General features: G+C 37.2%; 1 protein-coding gene across 4 annotated transcripts in view; it reads left to right on the plus strand.

The window, feature by feature from the left end:
• Positions 1-21,981, plus strand: part of agtpbp1 (ATP/GTP binding protein 1) — a 41,649-nt gene extending 19,668 nt beyond the window's left edge. For all 4 annotated transcript variants that reach the window (XM_015374322.1, XM_015374323.1, XM_015374324.1 and 1 more), the window contains 15 exons: positions 611-702; positions 1,027-1,143; positions 2,144-2,895; positions 3,292-3,375; positions 3,590-3,676; positions 4,252-4,400; positions 4,526-4,613; positions 5,091-5,235; positions 5,959-6,109; positions 6,493-6,673; positions 6,874-7,003; positions 9,314-9,445; positions 10,426-10,602; positions 11,422-11,573; positions 21,285-21,981. In XM_015374322.1, the coding sequence (XP_015229808.1) occupies positions 611-702; positions 1,027-1,143; positions 2,144-2,895; positions 3,292-3,375; positions 3,590-3,676; positions 4,252-4,400; positions 4,526-4,613; positions 5,091-5,235; positions 5,959-6,109; positions 6,493-6,673; positions 6,874-7,003; positions 9,314-9,445; positions 10,426-10,602; positions 11,422-11,573; positions 21,285-21,456 (2,609 nt within the window). In that variant the 3' untranslated portion in view covers positions 21,457-21,981. The remainder of the gene's footprint in view (positions 1-610; positions 703-1,026; positions 1,144-2,143; positions 2,896-3,291; positions 3,376-3,589; positions 3,677-4,251; positions 4,401-4,525; positions 4,614-5,090; positions 5,236-5,958; positions 6,110-6,492; positions 6,674-6,873; positions 7,004-9,313; positions 9,446-10,425; positions 10,603-11,421; positions 11,574-21,284) is intronic.
• Positions 21,982-22,012: the final 31 nt, after the last annotated feature.

Raw genomic sequence — 22,012 nt, forward strand, 5'->3', positions numbered from 1 at the left:
AGTTGCCTTAAATTTGGTTGGAGAATAATGATAGAACTAGCATCATTAAGACCAAAGAACAGACTAAACAGGTCAGGATAACATTATGGAAAAGATCAAAGCAGGATCAGGTTTATTTCCCTATTTTTCATCCAGCTTAGCAGTCAACTCTCATCATTGCAACATTTGAGGAAAAACAGTATGACACTACAGCCATATAGATACAAATGTGATGTCAAACCTTTAAGCTTTTATATTTGTAAAAAATCTTTCAAAATATATCTGCTATTACCTTCCTCTTCATAATTTTGATTTGCTTTATTTTGGTTGGTGACATAAAATCCCAATAAAATGTTTAAAATTGTGTTTTTTTGTAAAAACTTTTCCAGGTAACTGCATTAAAAGCTATTAAAATGTCATCAGGACCATCCACTCCTTATTAAAGTGTAATTTTAGATAGCTCTATTATTTCCTTTTCCATCAGTCTCTTCTCCTGACTCCTCACACACCCAAATGTTTTCCGTTATACTCCTACAGCAAAGACACCAATGTCTTCTGCTGAAATATGTCCAGAAATCAGAAAAGCTGGTCTCTTATGTGTATAAAATGTGTCTGCATGTTTTGTGCCCAGTGGATGATGTGGCAGATGAAAGCGATAACGAGGAGCCAGAGGCAGAGACAGACACTGAGAATGACGAAGATGACAAGGATCAGTGTAACCTGGTAATACTCAGAATTTCATTCATAGATAGTTTTTAATTTGACAGTCTGATGTATTACTGCTATTATAAATATAAACTGTAAAGAGTACTATAATATTCCCTCTTAGTTTGCTATTGCTAATTTTACCAAGAAAGCTTTGTGATGTTCAAACAATTTGCATGATCTACATGCTATCTCTAGCATTTGCAATTCTCTGAGGTTCCAGCAGATGGAGTCACTTACAACTTGAAATTAATAGTTAAATGTTCAGTTTTCCTTTTCAGCAATGTCTGTTGTTGTTTTGGTTTTGTTTTCTGTGTGGTTATGTTTTTCTCCCTCAATCAGAATGATGACATAGAGACGGATCTCAATAAGCTACATCCCAAAAGGACCATTGGACGCCCGTTTGAGGAGCTGAAGATCTATCAGAAGTTCTTCTCAGAGCTTTCTGAAGACTTTCAAGTAAGTGTTTTCTACTTTTAGGAGCTTTTTTTCTTTCTAAATATAGATTTGATTCTTGAGTTTAGGATTGGCTTTTTGGCTAAAATATATTACAACCATCTTTCTTTTTAATTTGAAATAAAGATCATGCCATTTAGATATGGCTAGCCTATGAAAATTATGCTGTTAACATTCTTCCTTATTGAATGAAGGGACTTATGTCAACTTTAACTTGTATTGCAAACGTTAATTAGCTTTATTATTTAGTTCAACAATTGCAAAATTTTATTTATTTTTACTTGAAAGAACATGATAAGGTTGAATTCCCACTAAAGTTATTCCCACATCCAAGCACTGACTACATGGGTAAATGGTTAATTAAGCCTTAAAAAGTGGTGCATGTGTCACAGTTTGAATAAAAAGAGATAGATGTTTCCAGTAAGTAATTGCAGCTGATCTACTCAGGCTTATTCCTATTATTAAATGCTAAAGACATTGTAAAGCTTGAATTAATTTTCATATTGTTTTTAGAGTGGTAAAAATTGTCCACCTGTGACTTTTCTTTCTCTGTGTGACTTTACCTTTGTTCCAATATAAATATTTGAAGAAAGTTCACTAGAGAAGGGTTAGAAATAAATATTTTGAAAGCTGTTAAAAAAAAGATGACCAAATCTTTAGGTACTTTTAGAAATAATCAGTTAAAGTATTTTATTTTTCAGGTATAGATAATTCTGCAGTTGCAGTAGATTGTCTAATAATTTTCCATAAAGAACAGACTTCTCTGGCTATTTCCTTTTAACCTCTAATAAACAAGCCTCTTTAACAACATTTGTTCAAAATTTTTCCCCCAAACTACATGTTCATGAGATGGCGTTTGATAGTTTTAAACGCTGTGCTTTATGTTGCAATAGGTAGATATTCCATGCTAATCTATTTATTGAATTCCTATAAATTGTTTTTGAGCTGTTTGCAACCTTATCCCTCAAAATTCTATAACCCCCTTTTTTTATTTTTATACCAGGGGTACAGCTTTGAATCTGCAAAGAGTTCCTTTACTACTTCATCAGCACATCTCTTCTCATCATTATCAGCTCGGTTCACTCAACCGGTTGTAGTGCCTGCAGCTCAAGAGTCCCCAAAGCAAATACCAGGTTCTGAAGTGATTTGCAACTCTGTCAAAGAGCATCAGAGTCTAGCCTCTCCCTCCCCCACTGGTTCTCAAACTCCTCTGGACCTGAACTCAATCGACCTCAGCAAGGGCAAAGATAAGAAAGAGGATGTCAGCATTCCAGCTGCAGATGGACACTCTGCTCCACCCCCTTTTTGCAGTTCTCCCTCTCAAGGACCTTTAATAGAACAGGAACTCTCCCATCCACTGGAATGTGTCTCTCTAGAGGACAAAGGAAGTCAAAATACAGAGGCTGGGTCTGAGAAGGCCAAACATGAGGGGTCTCCAGTCAATAACTTGAGACAAATACAGTCACCTTTGATCCTTGGGGGTTTCCCAATACGTCGGGCAGGTGGGGGAGGCAGCAACGTGGGTTCAGAATGTGGCTCAGATGGTGCTGAAGATGAAGGAGGAGAAGGTGCCGTTCTTGAAGTGCCAGACACAGCTCAGCTCCTGCCGCTGCATGACCCTGACCTTTACGTGGAGATGGTGAAGGGGACACAGTCAGTCCCACATTATGCTGAAGTGGCTTACCCAGATTACTTTGGCCATGTACCTCCAGTGTTTAAGGAACCTCTTCTGGAGAGAGTGCATGGTGTACAGAGGTGAGACAATTGCGATAGTAGCTAAAGAAAATAGATTAAGTTAAAAGTTAAGGTGTATCTCACCAAAACATCCTTACGTTTTGAGCCTTTTCACATTTTTATTCACATTGTCTTTTTTTTTAGGATTTCTGTGAGTACACTGTTCATAGTTTTGAATTGGTAGAACATTAATATAGTTTATAGTTTCTGATATTATGTCCCAAATGTAAAAAAAAAAAAAACCTAAACAAGAGTCTGTCAGTCATACTGTATTTTATTCGGTCCTTAAATCAGTATACTGTAGGAACATCATTTGCTGCAGTTTGTGCTACTTGGTATTCTGTCTCTGCTGCTTTCTTAGCAAGAGAAAATCTTGCTGGCATTTATTTATTTATCTTGTTTCGTCCCCATCTATAGGTCAAAGATATTTCAGGATATTGAGCGGCTGATTCATCCTAATGATATCTTGGATAAAGTAGTTTATGACATCGCTCATCCCAGGTGAGCTACAACACATCTGCTGAAGTTTTTAGTTGAAGGAAGGGTGTTGGTTTTCATCCAGTGTTTATAAGATCTTATGTTAAAGTGTTATCAAAGACATGGATACCTCAGATTTGTTATTTTCATTTTGTTAAGAGTTTCATCCTGTTAAGAGTTTCATCCAAGCTGATTATATATGATTGCTATCAATGCATTAAGATTGTTTCTGTTTCAGTCCTGTGATTGAAGAAAACAGCGAATCTCTGAAGTTCAACTCTCAATTTGAGTCGGGGAACCTCAGGAAAGCTGTTCAAGTTAGGAAGTAAGTAGCAAATATAGGATCTGAAACTCTAATACAAATTAGAGATGTACTGATCTGATATTGATATCAGACATTAGTCTGACATCAGCCCAAAAAACTAAATATTAGAATAAATCGGCCTGCAATTAAAGCATCTGAAATCAGCAAGCTTACTCATTAACTCATAGTTGTTAGTTGTTCTGTCTATTGTTGTTGACTGTTTTCTAACGTTCCACACTACAAAATGAGTAATAAAAGCATTTCTTACACATTTTGTAGTGTGGAATGAGTAATTCCACACTATTAATGAGTAAGTATTTAGAAAAGTATTTGTGTTATCGTATTGAATAAATACTCAAAGCTGCAATATTGGTAAAGTATTAAAAATGATACCACATAATTTCCTATGAGGAACAATCTCTGTTGAATGTATATATAGTTAAAGTTTAACCTGGCTTCAATATTGATGATCTGGTTTTTACCTGTATGTTCCCTTGTACATGTTTGTGTTGTTCAATTAATTTATTGATTTGTTTTTTCTAGTTGATGTTTGGGTTAATATTTAGAATTTTTATGTTTTGTTTTGCTTTCTCTAGATATGAGTACGACCTTGTTCTGAATGCAGATATCAACAGTAATCACTACCATCAGTGGTTTTACTTTGAAGTGAGTGGCATGCGTGTCGGGGTTACGTACCGTTTCAACATCATCAACTGTGAGAAGTCAAACAGCCAGTTTAACTATGGTGAGACATGAGGCCACATCTGAGGGAAAACACAGCAACCATTTGAGCTAACAAATGCTATGCAGCACAGCATAACCTTTACTATTACTTTGAGTAACATTATTATTTTTTGTGTGTGTGTTTAGGCATGCAGGTGTTGATGTACTCTGTGCAGGAGGCCATTGGTGGCAGGCCTTGTTGGGTCAGAACGGGAACAGACATCTGTTACTATAAGTAGGTGAAATCCAAAATGTGTAATGGACCTGCACTGTTGTTTCCTGTTGAAAACAACCATCCAAAAAAATTTTGCCATTAGTAGTAAAGTTGCATAAAGCTAGATTAGTTTCTTACTTTTGTACACTTCATTTAGCAGTTTAAAATACACTTCACTATATAATAATTTATATTTTACTGCATTACTAAAAGTTATGAGCTCTTATTAATGGACTTAATGCTCAGCAAGGCCTCATTTAGAAACTATATCACTGCTTTACTGTCCATCTTCACTTTTTTATGGAATATGGATATATGATGCTCCAGTTTTTATAGCTACACCTAAATGCTCCTATAAAATTTCCAGTTTTTACTCCATTGGTTTTATTAGGCGAATATGCAGGACAACTTTGCTAAAGAGATAAAGTTTTCAATAAGTTTTTTTTTTTTTTTTATCACTTTCCTTTCTGTACTGTTTAACTTATGTGTTCTTCTCAGAAATCACTTTGCAAGAAGTTCCATCGCCACTGGGGGACAAAAAGGAAAATCGTATTATACACTGACCTTCAGCATAAACTTCAGCCATAAGGATGATGTCTGCTACTTTGCCTATCATTACCCTTATACATACTCCACACTTAAGGTACCACTGAAGTGCAGGTTTTGGTAATCACACTACTATCTGTTTACTTCTCTATGTTTAAATAAAGAGTTTTCCTGCTCTTTGAGCATTCGCTCCGAAAGCTAGTATCACGTTGCTGTAGGGATGTCACAAACTGATATTCATTTAAGGTTTCTGACATAAACTAGCTGATAGGAACACTGCTTCTGTTTATGTATCCCATTGGTTAATAATACATGGTTATGTTGTTGTCATAACTATTGTTGTTGACTATTGTACAAATCGACAAACAGAAGTATTTTAAAGTCTGTTCTCTGAGATACGGGGAGCCAATGAATTGACTTTTGAACTAGGGGGATGTGCTCTACTTTCTTAGTTTTAGTGAGGATGTGAGCAACAGCATTCTGGATCAGCTGCCTGTCGTCTGATAGACTTTGCAGTAATCAATTCTACTGAAGGCAAACTCATAAAATAGTTTCTCTAGATCTTGCTGAGACACTGGAGATGTTCTTACAGTCAATGCCAATGTCATTTTTCTTCTGAGCTTGTACCATATCCAAGTTTCTAAACCATATTATTTTATAAGTTGCAACTTTGTAGAGTAGACATCTCAATCAGTCAAAAAAGTTGGAGCAACAATGCAAGAACACATTTAAAAGAGCCGTATTAAATCAGAGTTAGAAATAATCTATACATTTGTTAGTAAGAGAGACCTAAGAAGTGTAACTTTTTAACTTCATACAGATGCATCTGTCCAAACTTGAGGCTATGAGGACCCCTCAGATCTACTTGAGACATGACGTTCTGTGTGAGACCCTTGGTGGAAACACCTGTCCACTTCTTACTATCACTGCCATGCCCGAGTCCAAATCCAGTGATCATATCTGTCAGTTCAGTAAGTAAATGAGTGTTTTCGTTGTTGTTTGTTTTTGTCGAGAAAATTCTATAATTTTTGATAAAATTATAGCCTCCTTTCAATTTCAGAAATACTTATTGAACGCAAAGAGACAATATGTTGTTAAAAAAATCTGGAATTGCTTAGTTTGTTTTCTGGCTAATCGAGAAAAAACAAACAAAGGCATCCAGAAATTTGGTGATTTTACAGCAACAGGTTAAGACCCCACTCCTGTAATTTTAGTTTCAGTGCTGTAAATGTAAGATGGCAAGATGTAGAGATTTAGTTCACTCATTTTTTTTTTATAGTCACCAGAGGTTTAAGGTATGCTATCCATTGTCCTGTATTTGATTCTGCTATACTTTATTTTTCTTCCACTTCAGGGAATCGCCCATTGATCTTCTTGTCAGCCAGAGTGCACCCTGGGGAGACAAACGCCAGCTGGGTGATGAAGGGCACACTGGAGTTCCTCATGGGCACCAGCCCGCTGGCAGTGAGCCTGAGAGAGGCCTACATCTTTAAGATTGTCCCGATGCTTAACCCTGATGGAGTCATTAATGGAAAGTGAGTTCTCAGAGATGGAGTAAAAGTAACCCAGTGAGAACTTTGAAGTATTAATTCATCAGCTGCAGCTAAGCTTGCACGGTTGTCACAGCTTTATGTATTTCAAGGCATGTATTAAATCTTGACTGGAAGAATTCTCTAGCTGTTGCTCTGTTCTCCTCCACTCTGTATTCTTCTCTGCCATCTACTTTCTGCTTTAGTCATCGATGTTCTCTGAGTGGAGAGGACTTGAATCGACAGTGGCAGAACCCCAATCCTGAGCTCCACCCCACCATCTACCATACTAAGAGCCTGCTGCAGTATCTTGCATATATACAAAGGGCACCACTGGTAGGACTTCTAATTAACTGCACTTGAATTACTTTGGGGCATTTTGCACTTTGCAGCGTCCTCTTTCCATTAACTGCCTTAAATGGTGCCAGTTCATTTGCACATCCTATTCAACTGCATGGAAAACAGTATTTACTGTACAGTGAATTCAGCATCAGTTCTTCTAATGCTTCGCTCACACCAATGCGTCAAAAATGCTTAAATGCAGAAATTTGGACACTGGGTGAAACTGTGGTCAAGTTGCTTTGACGCTTCAACGCTCTGGAAGCTCGGAGCTCTGGTTGTTTTTCTAGCTTGAGAGTAGCTTGGCTTTATTTAGTTTATAAATTGGAAATTCCAATTTCAGACATCATCTGTGCGGTCAGATCATCAGGATTATGATCCCACTAAAATGCAATTCTTGTTCAGACCGCTAGACCTTCAGCATACCACCGGGAGGCAGTGCTAAAAATCCCTGCTGAAAGAACTCTGCTGCGGGGAGCCTTTAGATGATTTCCCGCTGACGTTCATAGTGGCTTGAAGTGAATATAAAGTTATCTTTCAACATTCGTTTTGGTATCTCACTATGGGAACATGCCTCCAGTGCTATCTCCAGAAACTCCATAACATTATGCCAGTCTTGACTGCCTCACAGAGATGACATTTGCAACTGGAGGAGGGACTTGTCCCTAGTATAAGAACCTGATGTCACGCTGATGATCCTCAGTCTAACACCTCTTCTCGCTCCCAGAAGCTTACTCGGATGGCCAATACAGCAAGTACTGAGCTAGCTTAACTGTTCACAGAGCGAGCTAACAATTCGGTCTATGAACGCTGCTGGAGGTGGACACTGTGATGGAGGTTGCCAACCCTCCACCACCTGTGCTCACTGTGTCCAAACAGGGAGAGCCCCTATTCACCGGACCAAGCTCCCAGTTGAAACCTGGCACTGAAACCTAACCCTGCTTTCATACCACAAGTTGTTAACCCCGCTCTGTCTTGCTGCCCTCTTGAGTTGATGGCTTTCCACCCTCCTTCCTTTTCTTCTCAGGTGTATGAACGACTCCTCATGCTCTGCCCAGTGCGAGCTCTCAGGATGTATGTGGAAAAAACAATCTGTTTCCGCAAATCTGATCAACTGTTTGTATCACGGTCTCCACCACATAAAGGAAAGCCCCTCACTAAAACGTCTCTCACATTGGATAGTGGGAGCTATTACAACAGCCTATGAGGTTAAGGGCTCTCAACCCCTGCAGGCCTGCGAGCTCATTCAACCTGTAGTATGGCATCATCGGGGGTATTGTTCCAGGGTATACTTTTGGATTACATCTGTGGGGCTGCATGCTGGGCAACTCCTCACACTTTCACTAGGTTTTATAGGTTGGATGTTACCACACCCACACCTGCCCACACGGTTCCGGGATGCAGGATCCTCACATTTATTTAAGCTTATCTGTCAAAACGGGAGTTGCAACATCCCATAGTGAGATACCGAAACTAATGTTGAAAGAGAACCTTAGGTTAAGTTCTGCGAGCCACTTTTAGACACAGCAGGCAAACCTATGGCAGGCCAGGAGATGCGAAAGAAGGAGAATACAATAAGAAAAAGAGCAAAGAAAGCGTGGACTGCTGGAAGTACCGCAGTGAACTGGTGAAAGAAAAGTGAAATGGCCTGCTCAAAGATGACCCTGCACATTTTGAGTATGTTTGGCTCAACCTACTGCTGTGAAGCAGGATTCTCCACCATGAACGTAATCAAAAAATAAATATTGATCCAGGCTCACAAAATAGCACCTTGATATGTGCTTGAGAATGGCTTTGTCAACATTCAAACACAGTTTTTCTGATTGATTACACTCCAGCATCCAGCGGCAAAAGTTAAATATTTTGATCTCCAGCGTCGAACGCTCGGATGCTCGGACGGCAGAACGCTGATCCTCGAACGCACCAGACTTCTTGACACCACCCCAATAGACATTGCATTTAAATCAGATGCTTTGACAAAGGAAAAGTGCCCGGTGTGAACGCAGCTTAAGGACTGACCACAAACAGCCTACTCTGCTACGCTCTGTGCTAAACTTTACAGGAACTTTCAAATAGATTTTTTTGGTTTTGTTTTCTGTGGGCCTTTTCAAATGATTAAACTGTCTTTTATTTTCTCTAACTAGAAATTCTTTTTACATTTTCCAACCTCTTTTAATGTATCTTTCACATACATAGTTTTTATTTTCTACCTAGTTTCTCATTAATTTGTGGTAGAATTTCCAGTATGCATAATAAACCTTTGTGCATCCATCCTGTCTGTGGCTGTGTTTGTGCTTAAATACACAGGTGTTCTGTGATTACCACGGCCATTCCAGAAAGAAGAATGTCTTCATGTACGGCTGCAGTGTGAAGGAGACAGTTTGGCAGTCTAATATCAGTGCAACCTCCAGTGACTTACAGGAGGACCTTGGATACAGGGTAAATATTGTTACGTCCACCAGGCTTGTTTGGTGGGGGTAACATTAAAGGAGACCACACAAGGATATTCTTTCAAGTGAAAATTGAATTTATTAAATTATACTAAAGAAACAAAAACCTGAAAAAGGGATAAATAAAATGGGGAATAGAAAATGGCTTAATGCAAAACTAAATAATAACTGAACAGAAATAAGCAAATGCAAACAAACCTAACAAAACCCAAGCACAGAATACAAACCGATCAAACAGATCACCTGCAGAAGGCCTGCATCCAGAAACCTGCAAGGAAAAGTGCAGAAACCCACTGCAGCCATAACAATATGCACACAAATGCACAGAACATGGTTAATGATTGTAACTCTATAAAAGGCTATGAATAAGCAAAGGATTATTTGTTTAACTGTACTCTACTATTTCGTTATATCTTCAACTGTTTAGCTCATATTTAAGTTATGTAATCATGTTGTGTATTACTGTATTCAAATGCTCCATGATACAGAATAATGTATTCACAATCTCTATGTCTTTAAAAGGAACAATATCAGCATTTTGCTTAATCCCAGATAATAACAGACTGCTGTATCTATGAATGAAAAACAAAATCAATTGGAACCTAAACTCATGTAACAGTTTGATTTAGCTTTTTGTTTTTCTAGTTTTTGTTTCGTTTAACTAGAATGTTTTTTTTTTCTAGTTTATTTCGTGGAGTGTTGTAGATGTTTTTACTAAATTTTTACTAGATATGATATATTAACTATATATCATCCATAATGTATTATGATTCATATTATTCTCTTCTGTAGAGAGTTATTGAATGAACTGAAAGTTTATCATTAAACAACTGCTCTGAGGACCAGGAGTTCACACAAACATTCAGGATAAGAATGAAAAAATCAACTGAATTACTAATAGATGCAATAAACATTTTGAACAATAACTGCTGATCAAAACAGAAAATAATAGCTTTCTATATTTTACAGACTCTTCCCAAGATCCTGTCTCAGATCGCCCCTGCCTTCAGCATGGCCAGCTCCAGTTTTGTGGTGGAGCGCTCCAAAGAGTCAACAGCGCGAGTTGTTGTCTGGAGAGAGATTGGCGTAAAACGCAGTTATACCATGGAGAGCACCCTCTGTGGCTGTGATCAGGGCAAATATAAGGTATGTATTGAGGATATTAGTTTTATTTGGAAAGGGACAATATAAAACAAAACAACAACAAAAAATGAATAAACCTTATAACTAAATACTTCCCGTTAGGCAGCTACTACTGTAGATGAATCAAATTCAAAGGTACATGAAAAAATACATATATAATTCATTATTTATCAAGGGTAAGCAAAGCATTAAATATTCCAATTTCTTTGGGCTGATGAGTACAGATGAGCGTCTGCAAATATTAAAATGTCCACCAAGGGGAGCTTTGGTTCCTTTTTCCTTTATTCAATTCCCATCTCTTCTGCTTCCTTTAAGGAATCAAATAATTTTGTTACTTTTCTCTTTTTTTAAACTGTGCTTTTTTTCCCATTCCAGCTTATTTCCATCAGAATTTTGCCAATGTCAACATTTAATATATTTATCTTTCCAAGGGCTCTTCCTAGATTCTGTTGAGGTATTTGGCAGGATCTGCTGGAACAATTGTTGATTGAGTTGTGGCCTTATACTTTAGTGGCGAGGCCAAGTTTAGATGCTTTTACTTTTCCTCTGGAGAAAGTTTTTTGCAGTTTTTTGGGGGGTAAGACAGAGGTTAGCTTTGTGTGTTGCTGCTCCCCCTTATTTGGCAGATTTTCTTTCTGTGCCTTCCATAGTTGTAACATGAAAGTTTCTCGCCCGAAATGTGTTGTATCATTTAAAAATTAAGCTTTTAGGATAATTTTACTGTAATTTTTTGCTGATGGAAAACTCTAGTTATGCATTCCTCTAGCTGCTAAAAATAAAAGAACAGATATATTTTCCTGATGGGTTTCATGTTCCTTTTAGGGACTTCAGATCGGCACCAGAGAGCTTGAAGAGATGGGTGCTCAGTTCTGTGTGGCCCTGCTAAGGCTAAAGAGGTTAACCGGGAACCGCAATCACCAGCATCTGCTGGATCTGGAAACCGATATCATTGGAACACATTCAAAGCCAGTCAGGTCTGTAATAAAAATAACTTATTTCACAGTAACAGCCTTGTGTGCACCAATCAGAAAATATTTCCACATTGTGGCACCTGGTAGTTGGTGCGATGAATCAGGCCGGAAGTTAACATTTTGTTCTGAGAGCTGATGTGTTTGAAATTAGCAAAGTTGTCAGCTGTAAAGATTTGAGCAAAATTGAAAAGGGACAAGCTGTAATGTTTGGAGTTTAGATAATTGGGTCAGATGACTACACAGCTTAATAACCTGAATATGCCACATCTTCTGGGCTCTAATAATCTGTAGCTTTCAAAAGTGGTCAAGGGTTATGGATTAAGATCAGGAACAAAGGCTGGCTTATGTAGTCTGACCCAAAAGATGACCTTCTGTAGCTCATAATGCCAATTAGTCATTGGCAGCTCTGACAGAGGGGTGTCAGAATACAGTATTGCATCATGGTTTCTTGCTTAGCTAGCTGCATATATGCAGGCTGGCCAGAGTATCTGTGCTAGTAATAATGTTATCCCTAATATCCTAACACCCAGATAATGCAGATACAGAAATGGATGCTGGGATCAAGTTTAAGTTCCATTAAAGAATATTTATCTGTAGAGTAATCTACTTTAATTTACTGTGATGGGATAAGTGAGTCAAGAATCTACTAGTTGCAATATATTTATGTTGATATGATTATTAATATGTTTTTAACAAACATATTCATTATTATTTAACAACAGGACAGAATACAAAGTGGATGTTTTCAAACTAGATATTTATTCACATTAACTGGCTTCAATTGGCTTTAAACTTTTGTAATACTAAAAACAAATGCTTTTTAAACGGTAAAGGGAAAAAGTAAAATAAGCTTAGTAAAAGTAAATGGGGGGTGATGCAATTCCGGACAATATTGTACTTTCAGTTTTTCTTTGTTTATAAAAGTATAGAATACTGTAAAATGCAAGTGATTTCAGTAAAACATTTAAGAGGTAAAGTGCAAAGCACCTGCTGTGGTTCAAAATTGTAAAAGGGTGAGACAATAAAAGGTCCTTCATTAGATTAGCACCTTTTGTTTCTGACTTCAGCAAGTGTAAATTAGTATCTACGGCTACGTTCACACAGCAGGCCTTAGTGAAATACGATTCTTTTGCATGGTTTTTCATATATCCAAATATATGTGACTTATATGTGATCTCCTGTGTGAAATGCATTCACAAAACGTATGTGTCCTGCATGTGCAGTAGAGGACCCAATGAGGTTACAAGACGTCACATCAACAACACAATCTTTTCAAGAAGCTTTAATATAAACACTACTCTCCGCATTATCGTCCGCCATGGATGTTGTTTTTCTTCCCGCCTCTGCATAGCAACTTTTTTGAATATTAATGACATACAGGTTGGACGAATGCGACCTGGCTGTTCAGACACAGGTGGCATTTGAAAAGATCAGATATGTATCGGGTTCAGGACCACATAGCCGAGTGGCCTGGGTCACACTGGAAAAAATCCCATTTGTGATCTTCAGACTGTCATGAAACGAATCAGATACAGGTCGCATATCGGCAAGAAACTCTGGTTTTGGTCACGTCAGGCAGCAGTGGGAACGTAGCCTATGCTTCCACTTTAGGAATACTATTATTAAATATGCGGGTCTCTCCACCATCACTAGTCTCTTTAGTTGTTGGTCTCAGTCTGTGTGTGCATACACCCACCCACTTTATTCCTCTCAGCACCCCTTTTCTGCTGCACTAGAACCAAAAAGCAGCTCTCCTGTAGCAGGTCGTGCGCTTTTATGATTGTTATAGATTCCAAATCCCATAACCATGCTGCTCAAATGAGAAAAAGTAACTAGATTACTCTTCTACTGAAATGGTATCCTGATTATCTAACGCTCGTACTCTCAACACTGCAAATCAGAATTACACTGTCATTAAATTTGTTAAGATTTTATTTGCATTAGTAAATACATGGTAAATTGGAAAGAATTTTTGTTATCTCCATTGTTAAGCTGAAATGCGCAGTGTACATGTCTGTATTCAGAAGAGATTTCAGTCTCTTAAGTTGCAAAGCCCCTTTAGTAAGCGTTGATTTTAGTAAGCGCCATTTTTTTGGCACCGATACTGAAACCTGGCTGTGCGTTACTGGTCGATACCATACCAATACCACTGTTTGAAATTGATGTGTGTGTGTGTATATGGAGAACTGCATACTACTTGTATGTAAAATAATTGCCTTTATGGCTTTGTGAAGCTGCTGCCTACCTTTGTGAAGCAGGATAAAGACTAATACAAAGTGAATCTAGTAGAACCTTTTATTGCCTACCTGGAATGGCTGACAATAGTTGAATAAACTTTTGGGTCTCAAAATGGTATTGGTGCCCTATTTTTCGACACTCGCCAATACCGATACCACAATTTTGGATGGATCGAGGCCTCGCCTGATACTGGTATCCGTATTGTTGCAACACTAGCACTTACAGTAATGCGGCTTTGCCCATTTCCTGCATGATCTTGGGCAGTGCATCTATTGCCTTCTTTATGTCTTGAAGGAGGGCCACCATCTGTCCTATTATTCTAACATCTGTTGAACTAACATTGGCAAGCAGTGGTACTGTTAAAAAATATTTGCCATCTCACATTTATGATTGCTATTATTTAAAAACTATTATACACAATAACCCGATTAAACACAGAATGCAACTGTAAAGTGATTAGTTTATCTTGTAATGTTGATGACGGCTATCCAAAATAAGTTGCCCCCATGGGGAAAAGTTATTATATCTCCCTCCCCTGTTAAATCAGCAATTAGCTTTGAGTAATCACGCCTTTTGGGAAGCATAGTTTATTTTGGCTGACCAACTCATCCTTAACTACTGTCTATTCCCATTAAAGCATCAAGAAATAGCTTTAATGGAAACGTTCTGACAATATAATTTAGGCCAAGAGATCTCAAAGAAAAGAGGAACTAAGTCAGCACAATCTATTAGTCTGGAAATCATTTCAACATTTCTAAGGCTTTGGTATTTCCCTGAGCCTTAGAGCTTTTATCCGCTAATAGAGAAAGCATGGAACAGTGATGAAACTTCCCAGGATTAGCTTTCCAATCCAAATGTACCCCTGAATTACCCAGAAGGTCACAGCATCGAAAGCATGGAAAGCCACAAAATGCTTTATCTTACCACTCTGCTAATTTCCAACCATGAGTGAACTGGTTCTGAGGAGGTAGCCAGATTCTTATTTGACATCTCCACTGGGGGGCACTATAGAGAAGGTAATGAAGCATGACTTTAAACATGGCAGCATAGGGGCTTTCTGTTTATAAAAAATGGAATATGGAGGACTACAATCAGAAAACACAAAGGATTTTGACTAAGTAAATACAGACCAGTGGCTTACAACATACCAGTGGCTATGTTAGATGTAATGTAATTTGAAAAATGTTAATAAAACTTTGGATTGTTTTTTCTTTTCAGAGATTTAATTTTTATTTTAAATGATAATCTTTCTTAATTTATAGATGCCAATGAAAATAAGCTACATGTGCTCTGTATCAACAGTGTAGGTATTTGCAGCACAGTTCTAAGTTTGTCCTCCATGTGTTTTGAAATAGAACTAAAGAGCTCGATCAAATGTTGGTAATCAAATTTACTGGATATCATAGCCTTTAATTAGACTGTTTAAAATCACAGCACAGCTTTTTCCTGCAGGTGTATCTTTGTTTTAACTCGACTCTTTATTTCCTTTAAATTCATTAAAATGATTAACATAGATCTACGGGGTTTCTCTAACCTAAAACTGGAATCCAGACTAAAAGCAGAGGCATGTTGCTTCAGCTTCTGGATATTCACTCTGCTGCTTTAGGTATACTTTACAGTTTAGTTTTTCTCCCTCTTGTGTTTTTCATGATTGAGAAGAAAAGGTCTGAAGAAGACCTTTGAGGACAATTTTGATAGCCCTCAGACAAAAGCAGAATTTTTGAACAGAGTGGTTCCAGTTACAGCTGGCAGAAAATGAACACATGCTGTGTTAATGTGATGGTCTGGGACTGCGTTACTGCTTTAGGACCTGGACAACTTGCTGTAATTGATAGAGCCATGAATTTGGTTCTCTAGTAGAAAACCCTGATGGAGGATGTCTGGCAAACAGTTTGCAACCAGACATCCTTCTGCTGCATAACCCAAGTGCTGAGGCATACTGAGGTTATACAGTAGGATGTCAGCCTAAGCCAAGACACCTAAACAGGCAGTTTGTGCCTGAAAACCCTCTGTGGCTAAATTAAAACACTTATGTAAAATGGAGTGGGCTTTATTTCTCCAAAGTGAAAAATCTAATTGTCAGTTTGAGGATGGCAGGAGCAGTAGGGCCTTGTTGATTTTGATAGCTTTTTTTCCCCCTTAATAGTTAAAATCATAATTTGATTACTGCTCTTTATATTTACTTAGCTTATGCTGAGTAGTATAAACATTTGTTTTAGTGTAAAAAAAAAAATCATTCTTAATTTAGCATTTTTTCAGGGTTTTTTTTTTTTTTTTGCTTAAGCCAATAATGAATAATGAATATCAGGTAGGTAATAACTCTAAAAATCACTATGTTAATTCTTAGAATACCACCACCCTCATTCAAAACCTTCTAAAATACCAAATCAGAAACTTTGATCTAATTTAATGCTGCGGCTAACAATTTTTTTGCAAATCGAGAAATGTATTGATAATTTTTTTGTTAATTCATTATTAATCGGATAGCCAAAGGTTCCTTAAAGAAGACTTTTTACGAAGTAAAACCAGTGAAACGAAAGCTTTTCCACTTGAGGAGTTCTGGATAGAGCATATTGACAGACAAAAAAGCTTCTTTTTTATATCTTAAATGCTAACTGTTAATATATATATTTTTTTGTTTTTACAATTTTGGTATAATTACCGCTCAAGGGTTGGCTGAGCTTTAGCCTAAAGGGATATTTTACAGTCTCTAAACTCCAGTTAACGATTAATCGATTTTTAAATTAGTCGATTAATATTTCATAATCGATTAATCATAATTCATCCGATTCATTGTTTCAGCCCCAAACAAATTTTCCATCTATAACTGCAAAGGTACCAGAAATGTTTGTGCTAATCTTTGTGAACTGGAGTCAGGCACATTTGAGATATGTGACTGTCAACGTAAAACAACTTTCTTAAGGATAGCGAAAGTGATTAGTGATAACTGTTATTAGAAGTTCGGCTCTATTGACGCAATGTTCTGCCACAGCTGTGGCTGTTTCTAATGCCTCAGTAAATCAGGTGTGAACTGATGTACGTACATCAGATGTACATCAGACTCATCACATGGGATAAGTTCCTAAAAGACGATTGTTGAAGCCAAATTTAAACCGTAAACAGTGGTTAGTTTAAAGCCTGAGATACTGAATCTTCTTGGGATGATTCAAAGCCTATTACTTGGCATCTAATCAAAGAATCACATTAACGACATTAAGTCTGGACATTTGCTGCTTTCTGTGATTAAGTGTGGCTGCTTTTTAAACATGGTCCATTTGTCAGTACAATCTACATTTCCCCTCTGATGCTCTACTCAAGACCCAAATAAAGACATGCATTTATGCAGGTCTGGCGCGACTATCATTGAAATTCTATCAATTTTATCCCCCTGCGGAGGTTTTCACGGCCACATTGAGCAGTCCGTAGCACAGGGCTGCACAGTGTGGATTAAATGCACATTGGACATGTAAACTAGCCTTGCTCCTCTGCACGACCAGCATAAATTAGCATTTTATTATAAACTCAAGTAGGAGTCTATTTAAAGGAAAATGTGCTGTGTTCATAAAACAGCTATAAGACAAAGACTGGCCTGTGTAACCCAAGTTTACCTTACACCTTTATGCAGTTTACTTTTGAGCAAAGTTAGCTCTCTTAAGAGTAAAAGTAATCTGAATTATTCTCAAATGTTTGTAGTAGTTCATCAGTAGGACTCGGTTCAGTTCAGGTTCGGGCCTCAGATAACAAAGAGTGCATGAGCAGACCACCTCCTCTTCTTACAGTAAGACATTCATAAAAATACCAACTTCTCTACCATGCCGCACGATTTCCAATGATGATCCTGCTTAGCAGTGTGAGAAACCTAAAAGTCTGTCATTGTTTCTTGCTTCTGTAAGCCCTGATTAGACTATCGTTTATCGTATCCACTTCCCAAAAGCCGACTCTGTCAAGTAACCTTACCAAAGACTGCTTTCTTCGCCTGACTCTCCGCAAACAGCGGGATATCACAATTATAACCAAACTTCCTGAATGTTATGGTTACGCCATGCAGATTTGCTTGTTTTCCCTCTAGAGAGCAGTAGATCATCACTAGAAGACAAGGAATCATGCGATGTGTAAACTGTCGCAAAGAACCGAGATCGGCACGTTTAACTGATCAAAGCTCGGTCCGAACTCTGCACGGATCGGTTTTCAGAAATTAGTTTACACAGGGCTTTTGAGTACCCAAATATGAATCAATTAATCGAAAAAATAATTGACAGATTAATTGATTTACAAAATAAAGTTGTTTGCAGCCCTAATTATATTAATTCTACCCAGCATTAGAGTCAATGACTTAAAGTTCAACTAGCCATTAAAGAAGTCTGGGCTTGTTCTGTAGAGTCCTGTGAAAGCTCTGATAAAGAGTATAGTAATTATTCTTCATGAAATGAAAGATTGTGAAGAGCCTTGAACATCCTCTACTTTAGGTGGTCAAATATCAGCACCGATCTGCTGTAAGACAGATCTCTACAGGAGATCATCTCTGTCCAAAGTGATGTGCATCTATGTTTAATTTTCCTTTGTTATAAAGAAAGTATTTCTCAATTTTAATGAAATTGTTTTCATACAGTAAAAAATAGCAGTGAATGATAGGACAGCCTGACATTTGATTGCTATGCCTAATCTAAAAAGTCTTATTTAAATGCAATTATTTTCCTAATTTTTTTTTTTAACCATCTTTTATTGTTCCATATTCTTCCAAATATCTATTAGAGAGTGAATCAACACTTGAATAGAGGAAAACAAAACAATAACTAAAACATTGGACGTGACACACCATTCAGTTACCAGTCACATAATAATCTGTGTCCACATTGTTCTTTATTCAACGTGGCCATTCATTTATTACCATTTTTTTTAACACAGGCTAAAACAGTTAAGGTTATCTTTACTTCTCTTTACATGTAGACTTCAGCATTTTTTCTTTTTAGATCTGCAACACATATTTAGAAAAATACATTTATACCCCAAACCTCAATTTCAATTTCTCCTTTGCTTGTCGTTCCTTTGCTTTGTTCTTAGTAACGTACTCTACTCATATTAATATATTCATTTATCATTTATGTGGCTGATCATTAAGGGACTCCGACGGTGTTTGCATGTGTACCCTTTGGGATTGGTTGCTCTCATCCTTGATTTATGGTTATACATGTAGGTCTCTCTATAGTAGCACTTAACAATGTTTTTATCTGTTTAGAGCTCTAGCTGGTGTCCCTAAATGAGGGGGATTTATTTCTCATTTTTATGATGTTTAAATAACTAATGGTTTTTTACAAGGGGATAAAGTTTAAGTTGTACTTGTATGGTTTATAGAGTATCTTTATATGATAAATGCTGAATAGTCATTGGAGATGTTTTTTTTTCCTATTATAATGGCCTGTAATGGTTGATGCACAACTTCTGCAATCCGATTCGATAAAATTCTGTCTGTCATTACACACTTACGGTACATTTACTGACGCACAGTTTCTCTGTATCTTTGTCTGTCTCTTGCACTCACTGAGGGGAGCTCATTGTCTATATCCCCCCCCCAACTCCACATGATCGACTGTCTCCCTAGGATCACATTTCAGACCATTAACACCATTAAAAACCCACTAAAGCCACTAAAACCTCAAAGAACCAGCAACCATTTAACCATTAGGACCCATAGGAAAAAAACAGCCTCACTGACGGGAGCTTACAAGCACTGTTTGGTAGCAACATGAGTTTTGTTATAATTTAATAAGTAAGTAGATTTGTTCTTTTGGTTTCTAATGTTAACCCTAGAAGAATTTAGGTTTAAAAACATGCAGGTGTTCTGAAGCAACTGCTCGATTAACATAAAAATCCATTTTAATTATCTGTAAGTCACTTATATGTTTTTCAGTTGGCCGCCTCAAGGTGAGAGGGATGAAAAATGAACACTGAAAAACATGCATTCCCATGATCTCAGGAAGTATTTGATTTTTTCGATAATAGTTTTAAGAACCAAAAGCTTTCCTTTTGAAGTATGGTAAATGTTCCAAATTATGTCACTTTCCTGTAAGCTTTTAGTTCATCCTAATAATGCAATGGTGGGTTCAGTATTTAATAAAATTCTGGTTCCTTGGGTACCATGAAACAACCAATGCATGAAGGAACTTGACCTTTTATACACAGTTTTTTGTTCTTTTTCACATTGATGAGAAAAAGGCACAAAAAAAACCACACACAAACCATTATGTGTTTATATATATATGTATATATATATATATATATATATATATATATATATATATAAATGAAATATTGATCCTTTTTATAATGAAGTGGTCACAATTAATCAAATTAACCAATTTAGCCTTGGTTGGGACGTTTTAACATGGGTCCGTTAGCTGTGTCAGTGTATACCTGGCCTAATAAAGGTATTGTTATTCAGTGAGGAAAATACTGTGCTAAAAAACACTGTGCTATTTTGCAAGTTCTCCTACTTAGAAATCATGTTGAGGTCTGAAATTGTCATCGTAGGTGTGCCCACTGTGAGAGACATAATCTAAATTTTTTTTTTAACAGAAATCACAATATATGATTTTTTTTTTAACTATTTATTTGTTTGATACAGCTGCAAATAAGTATTTGAACACCTATCTATCAGCTAGAATTCTGACCCTAAAAAACCTGTTAGTCTGCCTTCAAAAGGTCCACCTCCACTCCATTTATTATCCTAAATTAGATGTGCCTGTTTGAGGTCATTAACTGCTTAAAGACACTTGTCCACCCAATACAACCAGTAAGAATCCAACTACTAACATGGCCAAGAACAAAGAAAGGAGCTGTCAAAAGACAATAGAGACAAAATTGTAAACCTCCACAAAGCTGGAAATGGCTATGGGGAAATTGGCAAGCAGATTGGTGAAAAAAGTTCCACTGTTGAAGCAATCATCAAAAAATGGAAGAAGCTAAACATGACTGTTAATCTCCCTTGGACTGGGGCTCCATGCAAGATCTCAGCTTGTTCGGTCTCAATGATCCTAAGAAAGAGGAGATTCAGCCCAGAAATATACATTTTTTGCCTAAGTTAACTGCAGTAATCAATCAGTTATCAATTTTTTTATACAGTTGCATAAAAAAATTGTTGGTTTTCTGTAAATAAATCAAGTTTTAAGATTATGATTGAAATTTTCATTTGGAAATTTTTGTGACTGCATAATTGCCAGAAAATGGCTTTTGTGTGTGTTTGATTTCTCACTAAGTTATCTTACTGTGAGAATCTCATATTGGCCCATGAACAAAACATTTTTCAATTCCTTGTTAGACAAATGATTCTGCTGTCAGTAACAGTAATTGCTACACTTTCATTTAAATTAATTTGTAGATTTCTAACCGAATATTATAGTGTTTTTCTTCTCTAAATAACAAAAATTGCATTATGTGACACTGATTTTTATTTATTTTTTGTCGCTCTTGTATTTACAGCAGCTGCACAACTACCTATGTGTTGGAGGAGGATGAGCCATCCTTTCTGGAGGAGATTGACTACAGCGCGGAAAGCAATGATGACGATGCAGAGCCTGAAAGCGATTTCTGCGCCGACGTCCAAGAGAATTTTGATCAGCTGTCAGACTCTGAAAATAATCACAGGGACTAGTGCTAATCTCCTTCATATGGGGTGGTCTGAGCTTATAATTAGGGCTTGGATTATGGTTAAAAGTTTAAAAAAAAATGTCATTCTATAAACAGAAAATTGCCTCAGCTCCTTCTTTGTCTCTTGGATAAAAAGTTTAATCCCACCTGAACTGTGGGCTGGATTAGCGTTAGGCCACTGTTAGCAGCTTGTTGCTCCTGAAGGTGCGTACACCATCTGCCTTTCTCTTCAGATAGACCAGTAATGAGTAGTTACAACAATAAGGGTGGATTTCACTGAATGTTTTCACCTTCTCTGCACCAAACTAAAATCCTTCTTAACTTCAACACTATACAGTCCCTGAGATTCACATGTAAATAAGCAGAGCGACCCATCTCACCTGCAGTATTTTGACGAAACACTTAGGGCCGGATTTATCAAAGGTTTGCGTGTATTAAAACGTGAGCTATTTAACTGCGCACACTAAAAAATGTACAAACTGATCTATCAACAGCGTGCTAAAAGGATTTGGTCTTTAAAACGTGCTAAATAGCGCCTCTTATCCATTTAGTACTTTTTC

The sequence above is a fragment of the Cyprinodon variegatus genome, unplaced genomic scaffold (assembly GCF_000732505.1).
Source record: "Cyprinodon variegatus isolate N-32 unplaced genomic scaffold, C_variegatus-1.0 Scaffold100, whole genome shotgun sequence".
In the NCBI taxonomy this organism is placed as follows: Eukaryota; Metazoa; Chordata; class Actinopteri; order Cyprinodontiformes; family Cyprinodontidae; genus Cyprinodon; species Cyprinodon variegatus.